Raw genomic sequence first — 19,774 nt, 5'->3', positions numbered from 1 at the left:
ATTTGCTCTTGAATTTCTTAATGTGATTTCCTGTTTAGTGTTGGCGTTTCACTTAATTGTCAAGTACCTTCATCCAAAAATAAAGTTTAGGATGCTGTTCTTCTGGTCTGACTAGACTGGTTTAGATTGTTTCATCAACATGATAGATGACTAAAATTTTTTTGAATGAGATTAAATGATTAAAAATCAGTAACATTTTTATATAACGTGGACTGAAAAAGTCATACTTCTCCTTGAGTGGGTACATTCGGGGCTGTGGTGTGGTAATATCTGGCCCATCACCTCTCCCCCAGAGCCTGTCCACTTCTGATCCCTCCCACCAACACCTAAGCTAAGCCTGCATTGTTTGTACAGTCTCTTCATTGTGTTTTGTCTCCTTTCTGGTAAGGGAAGAAAGGAAAGAAATTATGGCTCATAAAATATACATAATTTTAAAATAACTTAAAATGTAAGAAGGCAAAGAATTAAATGAAATTGTTAGTCTGGTAAAGCTCCATTTGAATACCATTATTAGCAAATAGTCATTTGTACAGGGTCTGTCTGGACTTAACTTCCTTTGCTAAGGAAATAGAGTGGTTTACTAGTAGACTGTCAGAGCTGGGTGGAATGCTGGAGATCATTTCATTTTTTAAGACAATTTGTTGCTGTTAAAACTCTGCATTATTAAGCACTCTGTGCTATATGTGGAGGTTTAGACACATTTTCTCTAATCTTTAATAATTCTGGAAAGATCTGTGTTCAATCCCCTCTCAAGGTGAGAAAACAGACTCCGAGGAAATGATTTGCCCAAGAATTTGTTGCATAGTTCAGAGCTGGGGACTTGAGGGATTTGTTTGTTTTATAGCTCATGTTCACTTAGGGCTCACTAGTTCATTATACTTTTTAAGAATTCACAGACTCAGTGTCTTACAAGATCACTCATTTCTTTGGCACAAATTTATGATCATTTGTGCTCAGTATGTCTCTCTTTTGCTTTCCTTTTGTTTTTGTCTTTACAGCATCAGAACAGGAAATTATGACCTGATTCTTAAATCTTTTCTATTGTGAATGATAACAGACTTTCAAAAAAGAAGATAAACTGTGTGTATGGCTTTATGAATAAAGTGAATATACAGTAACTATTATCTAGGTCAACAAATTGCCTGTGTGGATTTGATTCCTTTAACAAAAGCACAAAGCCCAGACTCTAGGCAGATGTTTGATTCTTAACTACTGTGTCCATATAACTCCTTTTCTTCAAGTTTCACCACTGTTGAGTTCGGTGGTTATTTCTTTGCAGTTTGATCACCTGGGCATGGGTTCCTAAATATATTTCAATTTTTTCAGACAGATTTCTTTCCGCAGATTAGAAGTTGCTTAAAACCATAGTTACCAGGATAGAGATTAGGTCCCAGGAGAATGTTTGGTTTATTTAAGGATACAGACTTTTTTCAGAAGTTCCACTGAACACAAATAATTGCTTTGCTAATTATAATGAGTCCTTGCCAATGCTTTGATCTATGATTCAGATTTGTTACTTATTCTAACTTTCCCCCATTCATCAGTCTGAGTAATATCTTTCCTGCACTGGTACTTTTCTCAATACGTCTTGCATTTTATGAGATAAGAACAACTAGAATTCCCCGTGTCATAATGTCCCCCATCTCCCCCTCTCTTGCAGCATGGGTTAGTTCTCTCTCCATGGGGATGATTTTCTTCTGCTGCCCGATTGTCAGTGTCTTCACAGACATATTTGGTTGTCGGAAAACAGCTGTCGTGGGCGCTGCTGTTGGATTTGTTGGACTCTTATCAAGTTCTTTTGTAAGGTAAGGACTTGGTTTCTTCATGTTGCTTTTCAAAATCTGTGAGCTATCTTCCAGATTTCCTTTCAGAAACTTTGCTGTTTACAAGGAAAAAAAGTCCTCCTTTTCAAGTGCTTAAAACTTGAAGCGTGTCACTTACGCACTGTCCACAGCAGCAAATCAGAGCTTGTAAATTTGAATGCTTTTGCTTGCAGTGCCTCAGAGTGAGATGCCAAGTCAGGGTACATGTGTTCCCTGGAGCCAAGAAAAAATATTTCTCCTTTGTTTTTTTCCATTCACAGAAAAATCCCAAAGAACTCAGATTCTAGCAGTAAAGTTGTCTAAAGCAATGGCCTTAATTTAAGATCAACTCATTCTGAGTTCCAAAGCGTACAAGAACATATATTTTGAAATGGTTGTTCATAGGCTTGATGTGAAATATTTTTATTAATGAGATCTAGACTTTGCTGTTTATTTTAATCCAGGTAGAGAATTCCTACCTGCACTTTTTTGGGGGGTGGGGGTGGGGAGGGGGAAAGAACAGTGCTGAAATTTAAAAAGAGCATGACAAAATGTAGTGATCAAATGCAGCTTAAAATAAAAATTCCTATCAAAACATTGTTCCCTGTGTCTGTTAGAAGCCCTGCAGAGGCGCTAACTGCTGAGAGCTGGTGGGCACCCTTACCGTGGAAGCACCTCTCCCTCCAGCTCCTGTTTTACCTGCAAATCCTCTTTCATTATCAGGATAATCCCCAGATAGGGAAGCCCTGGTTTAATGGGTAGCTCTGGCTAACAGGCAGCACTTAACAGGAAAACCCTTAGATGATTTCCACCCTCTGTCTCCTTTTGTGGTTTATCTTCATTTCCTGTCCCTTTCTCTTCCCTAGCTATCTTCGAGCTCTAGTTGAAAAGCATTATTGTAGTTACTAGGAAAAAAAAAATCAAACTTACATTGCTTGCCCTGTTGATTTTTTTCTATTTTTTTAAAATTTAAATTAAAAGGGTTTTTTTTTGCAATGTTGTGTTGGTTTCTGTTACACAACAGTGCAGAACAGCCATAATTATCCTTAGACCCCCTCCCTGTCTAGCCTCCCTACCCCCCACCCCCATCCCATCCCTCCAGGTCATCACAGAGCACAAGCCTGGGTTCCCTGTGGTGCACAGCAACTTCTCAACGGCTGTCCATCTTTCACCTAAGAGTTTCTGTCTGTTGCTGCTACTTTCTCCATTCATCCCGCCGTCTCCCTCCCCACTGTGCCCACAAGTCCATTCTCTACATTTGTGTCTCCATTCCTTCCCTGAAAATAGCTGCATCAATATCATTTTTCTAGATTCCATATATATGGTTAATATACTTTATTTGTTTTTCTCTTTCTGACTTATTTCACTCTGTATAACTATAGGTTCATCTACCTTACTCACTCAGTTCAGTCGCTCAGTCGTGTCTGACTCTTTGCAACCCCATGAACCGCAGCACGCCAGGCCTCCTTGTCCATCACCAACTCCCGGGGTCCACCCAAACCCATGTCCATTGAGTCAGTGTTGCCATCCAGCCATCTCATCCTCTGTCGTCCCCTTCTCCTCCTGTCCTCAACCTTTCCGCACTAGAACTGACTTAAATCCGTTCCTTTTTATGGCTGAGTAACGTTGCATTGTGTGTATGCACCGCGTCTTCCTTATCCACTCCTCTGTCGGTGGACGTCTGGGTTGCTTCCCTGTCCTGGCTACTGTAAACAGTGCTGCTGTCAACACTGGGGAACACGTGTCATTTTTTATTGTGATTTTCTCAGGGTATATGCCCAGTAGTGGAGTTGCTAGGTCATATGGTAGATTTATTCCTAGTTTTTTCATATTGTTCTCACTAATGGCTGTGTAAGTTCACATTCCCGCTAACAGTATAGGAGGGTTCCCTTTCCTCCACATCGTCTCCAGCATTTATTGTTGGTAGATTTTCTGATGCTGGCCATCCTGACTGCTGTGAGGGAGATACCTCATAGTAGTTTTAATTTGCATTTCTCTGTTAATTAATGATCTTGAACATCTTTTCATGTGTTCATTGGCCATTGCCCTGTTTATTTATTTCTTCGATCTTTATTTTGGCCACACCACAGCACGAGGAAGCTTAGCTTCCAACCAGGGATTGAACCAGGCCCCTGTGTGAAAACTTGGAGTCCTTAATCTCTGGATCACCAGGGGAGTCCCACCCTGCTTATTTTTAAGTATTCAGAATCAACAGAATCCGTGGTTTACTGATTTTACCCTCACTCTCCCCACACATACCCCTTCCTCAACTCTAAAGTGAGCCTTTCTTTCACCTTAGACATTTTATTTGGATTCTAAACAATTATTTTTATTTCTCTTTAGAAAATAAATATTCCACCTTTAAAGTTGCCTTTGTTCTTGTCTTCTAAAGTTGTTTTTTAAAGAAATAAAGAACCAGTTTTGTTTGGGATAAGATTCTACTTAGGTAATTCTGTGAGATCATTTACTTTTAGTTCTTCTTTATCTCTAATACAGTATTGTGCTCTTACTGCCTCATCAGACCCCTGCATGGCCCGGAAGCCTCCAGATACCCATTGTCAGTGACCTTAGCATTTGCTGAAGTATTAACACTCAGGCTTTGGTGGAGAGAGAAACGAAGAGATAAAAAACTCATGTAACTTATTACCTAGTTTGGTAGACAAAATTCATATACACAGACCAACTAACAGCAAGCAATGTTTCTCAAACTTCTTTGACCACTGAGAAAAAAAATTATAAAATGTATTTTATGTGGTGACCTAGTTCTTTTTCTCTCTCTTCCTCCCCCATCCCCACCCCTTGAAGGGATCTTTACCTTACCACATGTGTTGAACAGTGGACTGACCTTCTTTTCCTCTAGTTCAAATTCTGCCTTCTTAAGAAAGCCTTCTGTAGCAATTCCAGGGTGCTGCGTCAGTGTCTCTTCTTTGAATACTTTTCCCACACATACTTGCTATCTTACTGATTTACACGGCACTTACTCAGTTGTCAAACTTCAACAATTTGAACCATCTGTTACTAAAGTGAAAAGTAGAAGTGAAGAAGGTTCCAGCAGCAGTGAAAATGCCATCACAAAGCTGATGTATTTTACCCTGTAGGAGAGATTCCAAGGCTAATCTTTACCCAGCACTCTGTATTTAAATGGTGTGCAAAAGAATGTCTCGATTTATATCCAGGGCTCTCTGGTTTTCCAACTGACAGCTTTACAATAATGTAGTGTAACTATAGATATTGTCATTGTTTATGACAATACTGTGCTGTCAATACTATTTTTAACATACACTTTGAAGAAGGCAGAGAAAAACGTATTTAGATTTTTCCTTTAAAATTATTAAATAAAAGTAAATTGGCACCTTAAGAAATTTGTTGCAGTTATCTGGAAAAATACTGAATGTGAAAAGACTGATGCAGAATGAGTGAAATATTATTTATATTTTGTTTTACATTCTTGTTATTTCAGGTAGGTGTCTTGTTTCACTAAGCAGACTAGAAGTAGGGCATAACCACACTTAAAATGTTTTTTTCACCAACTATCTGGAACATAGTAGCTGTTAAATATGTTTATTGAATAAGAGTGAGATTTTAGTAAAGAGTGATCAGAGTTAGGTAAGATTAATTTGGGAGAATTAGGGACTGGCTCTTGAACCTGATTTGAAGATGGTTTTTACGTAGATTAATAGACGGGGAAGGGGCATCTCAGGGTGAGAGGACTGCAAGCCTGCCTTAATTTTATCAGATTCTAGAGTTCCTTGTGATTACCTCAGCATATTGCTAGCTATAATTATTGTTCAAAATTTAATTATTAACCAACTTTATCTACCTTAGTTTCTAATAAAGAGCTTGCCTTTACTACTGATACACAGCCTTCTGAATTTTCAAAAGAAAAAACACTTCAGCATTCTTTTACTCCTTGTTTCAAAGAATGTAATGCTGTGTTCCTTTACTTTCTTTTTTTAAAACATTTCCTCCACTTTGCAGCCTCCTCTTGCTTCAGCCCTCTCTTTTCTTTTGTTCATTTTCTTTTTTTGTTGTTGTTGCACTGTGCAGCTTGTGGGATCTTAGTTCCCTGACTGGGGATTGAACCCAGGGTCTTGGCAGTGAGAGTGCTGAGTCCTAACCACTGGACTGCCAGGGAATTCCCTATGTTCCTTGACTTTCATCAGAAGTGTGTAATTAAGTATTTGGTTAAATATAGAATTCTTAACCTTTGATTATTTTTGCTGAGACTTGCCTGGCCCTGAAGCTTACAGACTGGGATCAGTAGTGAATGCACTTCATTTAGCAGTCCTGCGATCAGAATATGATTTCTCATTATCTTGCACAACACTGAGAACAGTGCAGCACAGGGCGAAGGTTGGTCTGCAGCCCTTAGGCCAGCAAAATGCAGCAGACGCACAACTGCCTGTCCGTGCGAACGTTCCTCGCATAAGCCTGGGGAGAAAATATCAAACGTGGCCTTCTCTTTGAGTACATTGCTGATTAATAAGTCCCTGGGAAAAAATTCCATTAAGGAAAAGAGTTTTCATAATTCAATTCTCCTTTTTAAAAGCTTTTATTGAGACTAGGTGTTTCTTAGGTAGTTTAATGATTGTCAGTGTCACTGGGGCCCCTCCTGGCACCGCTGTTTATTTCTAAGTTGGGAGCATCACAGTTTTTATCCAGTGCTGCGTGGTTCGCCTGAAAGTCAATAGAAAGAGGAGCAGGGATCAAATCACTGAGGACCTTATTGATCATTTTTCACATATTAAGGCGTTTTTTATTATCTGTTCAGATGAAATTAAAATATTGTAATGTATTCTTATTAAGATTTTAACCTCTTTTTGGTTAATTTTTATTTGTAGAAAATATGTTGATTAACTGAAACCCCCTTTGACCGTAATGCTTTATTCTTCCAAGCACATGATGAAAATAATGAAAGCTGCTCTACATCTTTTTCATCTTCGCACAGCTCCATTGAGCCTCTGTACCTGACCTATGGGATCATATTTGCCTGTGGCTGCTCCTTCGCCTACCAGCCTTCCTTGGTCATTTTGGGACACTATTTCAAGAAGCGCCTTGGACTGGTGAACGGCATCGTCACCGCTGGCAGCAGCATCTTCACAATTTTGCTGCCTTTCCTTTTGAGGGTTCTGACTGACAGCGTGGGCCTCTTCCATACCCTCAGGGTCCTCTGCATCTTCGTGTTTGTCCTCTTTCTGGCTGGCTTCACTTACCGACCTTTTGTTTCCAGTGCCAAAGATAAAGACGGTACAACCAAAGGAGGCAACAGACTCTCCCTCTTTTCCAGGAGAAAGTTCAGTCCTCCAAAAAAAATCTTCAATTTTGCCATCTTCAAGGTGACAGCATACGCGGTGTGGGCCGTTGGAATCCCACTTGCACTTTTTGGGTACTTTGTGCCTTATGTTCACTTGGTGAGTACGCCGCTCTGGCTTTGCTGGTAACGGGTATTATTATTTCATACAGAAAAGCTTCTCAGAAGAGCAAGAGAGCTCAGATTGAAGTTGGCCTTAAATGCTTTCCTGGTTGTAATTCAGGGACTCTTGAAAGTCAAGGTCTCCTAAGACAAGGTCAGCACAGTCATCCGATCATTACACAGAGAATATGTTTCATGGTATGCTTTGGTATTTAACAGATCACCAAACCTACACAAATAAAACCAACTTTGTTTTTTTTTTTTTAAGAACACTAAAATGTTGGAACAAATGTCATCTATACAAAAAAGCTGACAGGTCCCTTTTTGTTCAAATGGCTTATTAATCATAATCAGGGACAAAGATGGTGCAATGATTTTGTCAACACCAATAAATTATTTTTCAACAAAGGGGTGAAAAAATTAGGTAAATAGTAAAAGCCAGTGACTTTGACACAAAGAAGAACTTTGTCTACTTGTGAGATACTTCTGAAAAAATGGGAATTCCATTTGGAGGATTATTTGAGAGATGTTAGCAAGTTCCAAATAACAAGAGAGAGCAAGGGTTTCATAGGAAATTAGGATTTCACGTCCTCGAGCACTTTATATTGCTTATTTATATTGCAAAGGCAAATTTCAACCTCTTCATAATAAGAGTAAGCAGTGTCTAAAGTATTTGCCCCTGGCAAAATTTGCTCAGAAGTGCTTATTATTATGTTTCTTCCTTTATTCTTGTTGTTATGACTGAAAATGTATTTATAGTTCAACATAGTTGATAAATGATAAACAAAAATGGTACTAGGATAAGTTTTTCTTTTATGTGTATACTGTGTGATTTGGAGTTTTTCTAGCTTTCAGTCTACTTTTGGATGCTTGTGCAATTTTCTTTAGTTAAAATTCTGGCGCAATTTGGCAGTGTAGTTCAGAGAATTACTGGGGTCAAGGGGTCAGCTACTAAATGACATCATCAATCCTTTGTGGATCTAAGACAACTTGAATTCTTAATTCTCCTATTCTCTTTTTGCCAGAGGTTTTAAGGAGGCAGCTGGGGTGATCAATGGGGAGACAAGGAGAGGACTAGCTTTTAGGACTCTGAACCATGAGGCATTTTGCAGAGCCTGAGTTACTAGGTAAAATGACCTGGTATGTCACACCTATCACATATGAAGTCTGTGGCTAAGAAAACATTTGTCGTGTCCTTTTCAAAGATGAGTAGATTTTTTAAAAAAAATTCCGTTTGTTATTACAACGTGAAAACCCTTAGAGAAATCAATATCTCAACTTTGCTGCTGCTGCTGCTAAGTCGCTAGTACCTGACGTTTACCAAAGGGCAAGTGGTAGTTGATTATCTAGTTATTTCTGGTAACTTCTAGTAATGTAATTTGTAAATTAATTTACATATATTATTTCATTTGACCTTTCACAGTAAACTTGTGAGGTAGGCAGAATAAATAATATTAGCTCATGATTTACAGGCTGGAAAGCAGATCCATCATTAACAAAGATTTTGAGCAGCTTCCCCAGAATCATGGCAGAGCAGGGGCTGGTTGCCTCCTGCTGTGTTTACCTGGAGAACACACCTGGCATGGTCTTCCTCTGGTGCACACCAGCTCCCGTCCCCAGATATACCACTGGAAACCTGCATTGTATTGAAGAGGGAGTGAGTGTTCCCTAAGAACTTCCATAAATATGTTATTGGTCTTTTTCTTAAAGTAGATGAAATTTCATAATGAGTAATGAGTTAGACAGTGTTACAGTTACTACTGTCATCAGGAAGCTGTAAATCAGATTGTACACAGAACAACAAGGTCTCTGTTAACTCAGATAACAAACCAGGCCTTATTCTGCTGTCCCTCCTTCCAGGCATGTTTTCTTACAAAATGTGATACTTTTTCATTTGGGATTTTTCTCCCTTTCAAACTCTTATGGCACTAAGGCCATGGTGGAGAGGAAATACCAGTTACATGCTGGGCAGGTGGTTTAAATCTCCTGTTTGATGAGCACGCTGAGTTTGTCACTGTGTTGTAGTTTAAGGTTAGGATTAGGGATATTCGATACTCAATCCAGACTTCATGCAATGGGATACCACCTCCCTCCTTAGAGGGGGGAAAAGGTGTCTGAAGTCGTTACAAGGACTGGTAAGATGGTGTTCAATTCATGTTGAATGTTGAAGGGAAAATGCCTGTAAGGCATAAGAACCTGTGCTGAAGGAACATAAAATCTACTCTGAGTAGTAATACCGACCATTGTAGTTTATAAAGGAATTTTACAGGCATTACCTTATATAATCTTCACCACAGTGCAGCACCTGTAGAGTATCATCCGCATTTCATGAATGAGGCACTGAGAGGTATAAAAACTCGTCCAGGGTCACAAGGCACAGCGACTGGCAATTATTAGTGTCATACTTGCATGCAAGAGGCAGTACTGCATAGTTAGTAAAACAGATGCTGGTTTTGTCCCTTTATACTTGGGTAACCTTAGGTAACAGACTCTAACCATCAGTTTCAACATCTATAAAATAGGGATAAATCCTTGTTGTAAGGATGACAAAAAAATGTATGTAAAGCATCTCTCCAGTTCTGGTATAAAAATGAGAGTTATTCAAATTTAAGATGACATGATGGTGAATTGTCTGATTTTAGTGGACAAGTCAAAGGAGAAAAATGGTATCTTTTTGGAAAAGTGGTTAGTAAAAGCTTCATAGGATTGGAATTGGTCCTTAATCATGAGCTTTGCTGTTAAAACTACATCTTTAATTAGGGAACTAATTTCTCTATCTAGGTCTCTTTTGAAGGATTCAGAAATACAATGAGTGCTTTCATGGTTATGTTAAAAATTCTAAGGTCACTTGCTTGTTAGACTATGTGTGATGATTTGAGAGAAAATATGTATGCTTTGTGGCATTCTTCAAAGTTTTCTTTTAGTAGTTGACTTTTAAAAATGAAGAATCATGTTGCTTCCTAGAAGGGGTCAAATGATTCTTTTAAGCCTTCCCAGTTGTAATCTCTATTGGGAGGGTATGAATCTTTTTTCTTCTAGTTTTATTGAGATATGATTGTCCTACAGCATGTCTTAAGTTTAAGGTATACAGCATAATCATTTGAATCGTATACATCTTGAAATGAATATCATAACAAGTTTAGTAAACATCCCATATCTCATAGATAGAAAATTACAGAAATAGAGTAAGGGTACAAATCTTATATATTAATTTTGATGAGCTATAACTTTCCAAATAACCATTCCCATTAACAGCTGCTTTAGTTTTTCTGAATTGCCCTTTTTTTCCTGAGAGTTGTTTTGTTCTGTTTTCTAGGTTAAGGTTTTTTTTTTTTTAACTTTTTATTTTGTATTGGAGTATAGTTGATTATCAATGTTGTGTTGGTTTTTTAGGTGTACAGCAAAGTGGTTCAGTTATACATGTATCTATTCTTTTTCAAATTCTTTTCCCATTTAGATTGTTACATAATATTGAGCAGAGGTCCCTGTGTCACTGTTGGTTATCCATTTTGTCTTGTTTTTTATTTTTTTTTAGCTTTTTATTTTGTCTTGGAGTACTGCCGATTAACCATGTCACAGTGGTTTCAGGTGAACAGCAGAGGGACTCAGCCACACATACACTGTATCCATTCTCCCCCGAGCTCCTCTCCCACCCAGCCCGCCACTGACATTGAGCAGAGTTCCGTGTTGCTAGTTAGCAGGTCCTCCTTGGTTGTCCATTTTAATTATGGCAGTGTGTGCATGTCAGTCCCCCACTCCCTTGCTACCCCTTCCCTGCTGTGTTTCCTGTGTTTCCTCTCTGGTAACTATAAGTTCATTCTTTAAGTCTGTGAGTCCATTTTTGTCTTGTAAATAAGTTTATTTGTGTAATTTTCTTTAGATTCTGTGACATGATATCTGTCTTTCTTTGTCTGACTTACTTCAGTCATTATGACACTCTGGGTCCACCCATGTTGCTGCCAGTGGCATTATTTCATTCTTTTTCATGACTGAGTAATATTCCATTGTGTGTAAGTCCCACATCTTCTTTATCCACTCCTCTGTCGATGGACATTGGGGTTGCTTCCATGTCCTGGCTATTGTAAACAATGCTGCTAAGAACATTGAGGTGCAGTATCCTTTTGGAGGATGTTTTTCTCTGGTTACATGCCCAGGAGTGGGATTGCTGGATCATATGGTAATTCTATTTTAGTTTCTTAAGGAGCCTCCATACTGTTCTCCATAGTGGCTGTACAAATTTACATTCCCACAAACAGTGCCAGAGGGTTCCCTTTTCCACAGCCTCTCCAGCATTTATTGTTTGTAGCTTTTTGATAATGGCCATTCTGACTGGTGTGATGTGACACGTCATTATAGTCTTGGTCTGCATTTCTCTGATAATTAATGATGTTGAGCATTTTTCGTGTGCCTCTTGGCCATTTGTATATTAATATTTCTTTGGAGAAATGTCTGTTTGGATCTTCTGCCAATTTTTAGATTGGGTTATTTGCTCTTTTTATTTGAGCTGCATGAGCTGTTTGTGTATTTTTGAGATTAATCCTTTGTAGGTCACTTGGATTAAGTTTTTATGGCTTCTTTGTCTTCAGTTTTTCTTCACTAGCTTCCAGAAACATGCTTTTAGTTTTCCTCCTACCTCTCCATCATTCCTCTTATTAATAGTTTCTTCTGGTTCCTTCTTTTTCACCCTGACTCTGAATATCAAGGGACTTGCCTCTTGATCTTTTCCTGTATTAATTCCAAATGATGATTTCATCTAATTTCCTGAGTTCAGATATCATGTATATGCCAGTGGCTCAAAATTTATATTAATTTAGTCTAAACCCCTTTATTGAATTCTTTACCAAACTTTTATAGCCAACTGCTTACTTAATATCTCCACTTGGAGGACTGCTGGATGTTTCAGATTTAACATGAAGAGCCCTGAAGGTTATCCCCTGTCCTCCAAACCTGTTCTGCCCTCAGCGTTCCTTATCTCAGGAAATGGCAATTCCATCAGGCCCCAAACCTTGGAGGCATCCTTGGCGCCTCTTTCTTTCACACCATACTCCTGATCCAGACCAGAAATCTTGGTGGTTCTCCTTTCAAGATATATTTAGAATCTGTCCACTTCTCAACATCATCATTACTATTCCTCTGACTGGGCCAGCATCACCCCTAGCCTGGATCACTATGTAATAGACTCCTATCTGATCTCCCCACTTCCTTCCTTGCCCTGCTGCAGTCTGTATGCAGAAACCTCAGGTGTTCTTTCAACATAAGTCTCTCAAAATCTTTTAGTGGCTCCCCATTGCTCTGAGAGTAAAAACTAATGTCCTTCTGGTGGCTCTCAATGTAGGGTAAGGAAATTAGAGAAAGCAAGGTTCGGAGAAAGAACGAGACTGGCACTTTACAAGAACAAATCACTTTTAATGAGGCAAGAAGGGGCAGCAGTCAGATTAGTGAGTTGCTGCACTAACCCAAGAAAAGAGTTAAGTATATATAGGCATATATGTGGAAATCTACTGTCTTAAGGGGGCCTCTTCTTCTCCAAGGTTGTTCAGATTAGTTATGTCTTAAACGGCTGGGGCAAGGAATTCTGGAGATCGGCCAGAGGCTGGGACCAGCCGGGATCTGGGCATAATCAATCTTAATGTCCATTTTTTTCTTCGGGTGAGAGAGTTCTTTGTTTTGTAGAGAATGGTGGGGAGGACCCAGAGGGGAGTTTTAACTCCAGGCTATTTTGAGCGCCTAACTTCCCTTCACTCAGAGTCCTCCGTGGCCTGTCCCCTCCTGTCTCCATCTCATCTGGCCCATCCCCTCACACACTCTGCTCTCAACACTCCGCTGTCTTTCCTGTTCACTTTTAAGGAGGCTTGCCCTGACCACCTGGTTAAACTCCCTTCATCCATTTCCCCTCCACACACTCCCAGACTCTCACACTGCTATTTCTTTGTCATACCTTCTAATGTGTTATATAACTTCATTGTGATGCTGATTGTTTGTTCTCTGTGTGTATACCTCTGTTAGAATGTAAATGTCAAGGCCAACCAAGAGTCCTTCTATGCCTTGTTCAATGAATGAACCCGAGCACCTAGCACAGTGCCTAACATAGCAGTGGGTGCTCAAATATTTGTTGAATGACTAAATGTCTTATGGATTAATCAAAAGGGACACTATATAAGCACTGTTCATCTTCTCTTCATTTTGATCTTTAAAATTCTCTGCTATGATACTAAAATGATGTTTCACATGTTATACCTATATGACATGATGGTATTCATACCCACTCCACAGTTAATCAATAAGCTCAAACTCAGCAGACCTCAGACTTAAAAGTACCACTAATGCCATCTGTTGATGGAGAAAAGAGTTGATGCGTTTTGCTTTTGACCTATAGCCATATATACATGTTGAAATTGAAAATTTATAAATGGAAGAAATTTGTGTGTCTCTGTCACTGTTGTGAGTGTGTGGAGGGATGGAATGGCCGTCCCCATTAACAAGGAAAGCTAGACAGTTGGTGTCTGCTCTCCTGCATAGCAACTGAAAATCTTGCAGAGCCTGGGTGGTGTGAGTGAGAACAGAATGGGGATACAGGCCCAGAGCACTGACCACAGGGCTGCATCAGTCAGATGCCTGGTAAACGCCTGCAACTGGCAACAGCAATGCAGCTCTTCTCAGTGGCATAGAACGTCCCATCCGCAGTATGAGAGTGATGGCTTAGTTTTATTGCTTTTACATCTCTCCACCACTACTCGCCTTGAAAAGCAGCACTTGTGTTCTTGGACTCCAGAACATACGGCAGTGAAGTTTTAGGTTTTAAGCTTTGACCCACATAGTTTCTGTATCAGAGAGATGACTGACTCGTGTGTTGAAATTTGTGTTTATTAGCTCATTTTCAAAAAACTCCATAAGATGTGTCAGTTTTGTGGCAGATAGTAATTGTCCTCAAAAGAAATTCTGATCTGGTACGAATATCCCACTTATCTGAGACTATGATTAAAGGCCCCATTATTTGCCTGCCGACAGGGCAATTCAGTGGATACCAAGTCCAATTGTAATTGGGAACAAACAAGTTGTGTTTTTAAATTAGAATGAAATCTGTAGGCAAACAAGCCAATCAATGGGGCATGTAAAACCTCAGGAGATATTTTATGGCTTTGATTAATGCCAGGTGCTCCATGGCTCAGTAGTGGAATGCACCTGTTAGACTTCACTGGCCAGGTTACCACTGGCCACGTTGTAGTCACAGCAGGAATATCGCCCCAGGGTAGAGCTCAGGGTGCTGAGCCGTGTAAATAGGAACAGCAGACATGTTCTTGTCTCTTTGTGGCTTCCTCAAACGGAGATTCAGGTGACATTTGTCAAGAATCTGTCATGTGCCAAGCATCTCCACAAAATCTCACATAACCATCACAAGGGTGAGGGTAACAAATGTCATAAACAATTATATACTTGGAGCCAAGGAAGCGACTTTGCTAAATAAGCTATGCTTAGTCAGGGTCAAGCACTGAGTTTGCTCAGAGCTGGGATTTGAACGTGGGTCTCAGACTCTGAGTCTCGTGTTCTTTTCGTAGAGTTGTCTGTTCTCTCTTCGGATCACCTGAGAGGTGGGGTGCTGCCTGCCATCAGCCGCACTGGGCCGGGACCAGGATTTTCTTTGGTTTTTGCATGTTTCCCCCCTGTTCTATCAGAACTAAGCACAGAAGCAGGGCTGGACCATTCAGGCACTCAGAGCACGCTGCACAGCCGTGGAGAGGACTCTGAGCAAATGGGCTGATGTGAATGACAGGGTGTCATGGAACTGCTCTCTCAGCCCCTGTGTCTCCTCTTTTGGTCTCTAGGACGTTGTGAATATGAGAAAATCAAGTGGAACATGAAATATGCATAGTTTCTTGCTCAGTTTGGTTTTATACAGTAAACATTAAGCATAGCCGAAGAAAAAAATGGACAAATGTACAAATCTATAGTAAAATGTACAAATGTATTTGATTGATAACAGAGTACTATTATAGGAAAATGCGAAGAAACAAATTGCTTGAATTTTAGAGTTACATATAAACTCTGAAGACCCTGATAGATCTTTATGTGTCCCGTGTGTGTGTGTGCTAAGTCACTCCAGTCTTGTCCAACTCTTTGCGACCCTATGGACCGTAGCTCCCCAGGCTCCTCTGTCCATGTGATTCTCCAGGCAAGAATGCTGGAGTGGGTTGCCATGCCCTCCTCCAGGGGATCTTCCTAACCCAGGGGTCAAACCTGGGTCTCTCATGTCTCCTGCATTGGCAGGCAGGTTTTTTTTCCTACTAGTGCCACTTGGGAAGCCCGCTGAAGTGTCCTAAGACACTGAAGTTTCCTGAGAAGGCCCTAAAAGCATTGGAGAAACTGTTCCTTCTCTTGTCCCCTCGCCATATCTATAATGTTTTTTCTTGTTTTTTTTTAATTGAAGTATAGTTGATTTACAATATTATATTAGTTTCAGGTATACAACATAGTGATTCAATATTTTTATAGATTTAAAAAATTATATAAATTTATTATAAATCTATATAAATTCATTTATAAATCTATAATAAAATTTATTGTAAGATATTTAAAGTTGTTATAAGATACTGGCTTTAGTCCCCATGCTGTACAGTATGTCCTTGTAGCTTACTTAAGCATAATAGCGCGTACCTCTTCATACCCTATTCCCTGTTTTGCCCCTCGCCCCTTTCCTCTTCCCAGTGATAACCACTAGTTTATCCTCTGTATCTGTTTTTCTGTCTTGTTAATTTGTAAATTTCGCCAGGTCTTTGTGTTTAATTGTCTCATGTTTTATTTGTCAAAATATAATATTCTCTAGAAAAATGTCAAAATTTAACTGTAATAGGGATATTTGCTTTATCCGTCAACTCGTCAGATTAATATCAAAATTTTTTCAAGTTTGAGGAACCTAAATTTAGCTGATAAGGGGTCCTCTCCTGATTTTTCTGTCAACTAGAAAATAAATTGTTATGATAGAGAATTAACACAATAGAAATATTAATTTGAAGACTCTTAAAGGTATGAGGGTAAACCTGGACGTTGCCTTTCGCCCTGCATTTACCAGGTGGCTCTGGTGGGTGGAGAGAATTGTCTGATCAATTGAGAGTACCTTCTGCTAGTTTAACCTTCTCTCTAGGTTCTGGGACATCACTTTGGAAAAGCCCTCACACACACTAACTCCAGTGATTACAGAGTATTGAGGGAGAAGGTAACTTACGTATTCATGATGTAGGGAAGCGTCTCTAGATCCAAAGAAAGTTTGAGGGGTGCCCGTCTCTTACGTATCCGCCCCCAGATGCCACTGTCCCTTTTCCCCTTTGCTTTCCAGCCCCATTATCTGTATCTAGTTTTTTCACTCCTCTACCTTTTGGCAACTCACTTATCATCAGAAAGTTTATATTGCCTCATAACAAATTGGAGAAAAGTTCATTTAACTGTAGTTAGTGTGGAGGCAGAATTGCAAACATGGACAGCTGACGTGCAGTTATGTAACCCAGCTGTGTCTGCATCCATGTCAAGTTGAACTGATGTATTGTCAGAGTAAAAGGCCAGAACAACTGCAGCGTTCAATCTTCAGAGCATGGTTTAGCATCCTGTATGCCCAGTCATCACAGCCACACGAGGGTTTATTTTAACTCCTAAGTTTCTTTTAAACATAGTATTTTTATATCCCACACTTTTATTAACATTTACTTTCTAAGACTATCCCACAAGTATTATCTCTTGCTGGAGCCTCAGAGCCACCCTACAAGATGGGCAGGATCAGATTCCATTTAGCAGGAGAGGAACTGGACTTGGGGTTATTAAGACAACTTGCTCAGGGTTGTAAGGCTGGTGCCTGGTGCAGCCTTGAGCTTGAGGCTTGAGCCTGGTCTTCTTAAATGTGTGGCTTTGAAGTAAAATATAAATATTTAGATGCCTTTAAAAAAAAAGTATGATAGTAAATTAGGAGTTGAATGGAGTGTACAGGTCATTTAATGGTACTTAAAAAAAAAACTGGTAAAGTAGTTAAGACACAGAAAGGTTAAGTTGCTTGCCAAAAGTCACATAGTTACAAAAATGGTAGAACCTGGCACCATTACATGCAAGAATATCCATGGAAAATGAATGGAAGCTTATCCTAGCCTGAAATGTGTATGTAGTGGAAACTGAATCATTAGAGGAATGAAGTTGGCTTATCTAACACAACCCTCGTCAGTTTATGGGGTTCCTTTCCCAGTCTGGAGGTCACCTCACCATTTTGACACAGTCCAGGTATTCAGAGTTGCCAGCAGCGATTGTACTGGTTTTGTCATCTTTCTCTCATGGATATATTTAGAGCTCAAAGTTACAGTTATTGAGTGGCTAAGCCCCGAGAATGCAGGGTTCATAGCAGAATTCATCTAAACCAGAGGTTACTGTATATGGGGCCAGGTCTGGGCAGCTGAGCTGACCTCACCTGCCTTGTTTATCTGTTTCTTGTAAGGTTCTGACAGGAGAAAGGCCTGGAGGCCCATTACATGTCCTCAGCCCTGGGATCGTGATTGCAGAGTTTTGGAAACATTTTAAAAATGATTTCCATTGGGATTATATAACCTGAAGAGTTGCCCTATCTCAGTCTTCTGGCACTATAACCAGATAAAAGAGGCAGAGTTGACATTTTAATTTTGTTTTTAGCCTGGATGCTAAACAATAAAGTTTAAATACTAGGGGTTAAATTTCATTTTTTCCTTTCCTCCCTCCCTCCTTTTTGTTCTTGATTTGGGTTTATTATTCTGATTATCTTTATTGTTACTTTGACATTTATTAGCTATGCAGAATGTTTTGGTACTTTGCAGAATAAAAAATAATCAAGATTTTTCACCAAGATTTTCTAATTTAAGTAATTTTTGTTTTTTCATTCAAAAGCATGCTTACAAGATTTCCTTGACGACAAGAATATTTCTTTTTATAGTGTATTGATTTAAATAACAGAATTTACTGTGTGCTGATCTACACACACACACACATATACACCTGCTAAATTCTTTCCCTGTTATGTGGTCTGGAAATGTTTTGTTGTTCATTTATTTCCATTTCATTTCATTCATTCATTCCCATCCCAGTGGACTTCCCTAAAGAATATGAAGGAATTCACTTCATAGATATATTTTCTGATTCAACTCTCACAGCAGCCTTTTATGAGGAAAGCAGCATTGATACTGGTCTCTCCTACTAATAGATAAGAACCTGGACCAAAAGAGAGGTTTTCTTTTGTGCAGAGTTTCACAGTAAGTGGCAGGGATGTTACTAGGGTAGAGTTAGGGTGAGTTATTCCTTTGTCACTGCTGTATTTTCTCGCATGTGTAATTCCCTCTCAGGAATTACGACTCAGTTTGCAGATTCAAATTGAGCGGATTCAAGTGCGTACCTGATAGATACTTACTGGGCACCTGCGGGTGCCTTCAGATGTGGGATTGCAGTGCTGAGAAGGGCTGTAGTCTCTACTCTTAGGGAGCTCAGTAAACAGTAACCTCGTGAATAAACAAGGTAGTTTTCAAATAGTGATATTTTCTTTGAAGGCAGTAAAATGAGATGGAAGGTGGCGGTGGGACGTGACCTCAGTGTGTAAATCAGCGACAACCCCTTTGAGGAGGTGCTGGTAGGTGCATTCTTCTGGGTGAAGGGCAGCAGTAGGTATTTAGAAGACAGAAAAACGAGATGGCTTCCTGTTGCCCGCAGGAAGCCTATGGCATGGAAATTCTCTAGTTTCTGTCTTTAAGGCCAGCCAACAGTCAATGAATTTTTTCATTCAACTTATTTTTATCTGATGTATTATATTAAAATCTGTATGTTAGAAATGAAAAATTCTTGCACAGGACCCAAGCATTGCTTTTTCTGCAGATACCTCATTCACTACTTACATCTTCTAACTGCAGTCCTCAGTTCTCCTGGGGTTATTACATGAGTGAGTAGATATCCTCTCACCATCACTTTATCCCCACTTTTTTCAGATTTTTTTCAGTGGTGTCTGTGCTTTTCTTGCTTTTCTAACCTTGCATTTATTTCCCTGCAGATCTCACCATCTGCTGCAATTTGACTACTCAGGTTAGTGAAAATTTGCCCATTTACCAGTTTTGTGCCTTAGGCAGTATTCACCAGCATTCTCCTACTTGAGATGAATAAGGATCTTTACTTCTCTGGCCACTTGTGACTCATTAATGGTGAAGTTCCATATCTTTAGAACAGTTTCATCCAAAAAAAGCTAGCTGGTTTTTTGAGTATTTTTTTCTTCTGAATTGTAGTACACTAGTATAGGAACCGGAGAAGGCAATGGCACCCCACTCCAGTACTCTTGCCTGGAGAATCCCATGGGCCGAGGAGCCTGGTAGGCTGCAGTCCATGGGGTCTCAAAGAGTCGGACACGACTGAGCGACTTCACTTTCACTTTTCACTTTCATGCATTGGAGAAGGAAATGGCAACCCACTCCGGTGTTCTTGCCTGGAGAATCCCAGGGACGGGGGAGCCTGGTGGGCTGCTGTCTATGGGGTCACATAGAGTCAGACACGACTGAAGTGACTTAGCAGCAGCAGCAGC

At 39.7% G+C, this 19,774-nt stretch overlaps 1 protein-coding gene and 1 non-coding gene across 2 annotated transcripts in view; one reads left to right on the top strand and one right to left on the bottom strand.

Annotated features, from left to right (window-relative positions):
• SLC16A10 (solute carrier family 16 member 10) overlaps nt 1-19,774 on the top strand; it is a 117,327-nt gene that overhangs the window by 67,449 nt on the left and 30,104 nt on the right. Inside the window, exons 2-3 of the mRNA XM_061428673.1 lie at nt 1,661-1,805; nt 6,751-7,213. Coding sequence (XP_061284657.1) covers nt 1,661-1,805; nt 6,751-7,213 — 608 coding nt within the window. The remainder of the gene's footprint in view (nt 1-1,660; nt 1,806-6,750; nt 7,214-19,774) is intronic.
• Nucleotides 5,865-5,937, bottom strand: TRNAE-CUC (transfer RNA glutamic acid (anticodon CUC)). The gene has a single exon. It is a non-coding gene; the product is annotated as a tRNA-Glu (tRNA).

This window comes from Bos javanicus, chromosome 9 (genome assembly GCF_032452875.1).
Source record: "Bos javanicus breed banteng chromosome 9, ARS-OSU_banteng_1.0, whole genome shotgun sequence".
NCBI lineage: Eukaryota > Metazoa > Chordata > Mammalia > Artiodactyla > Bovidae > Bos > Bos javanicus.
The sequence above is the reverse complement of the archived record's forward strand: the minus strand, read 5'-3'. Positions and strand labels throughout refer to the sequence as shown.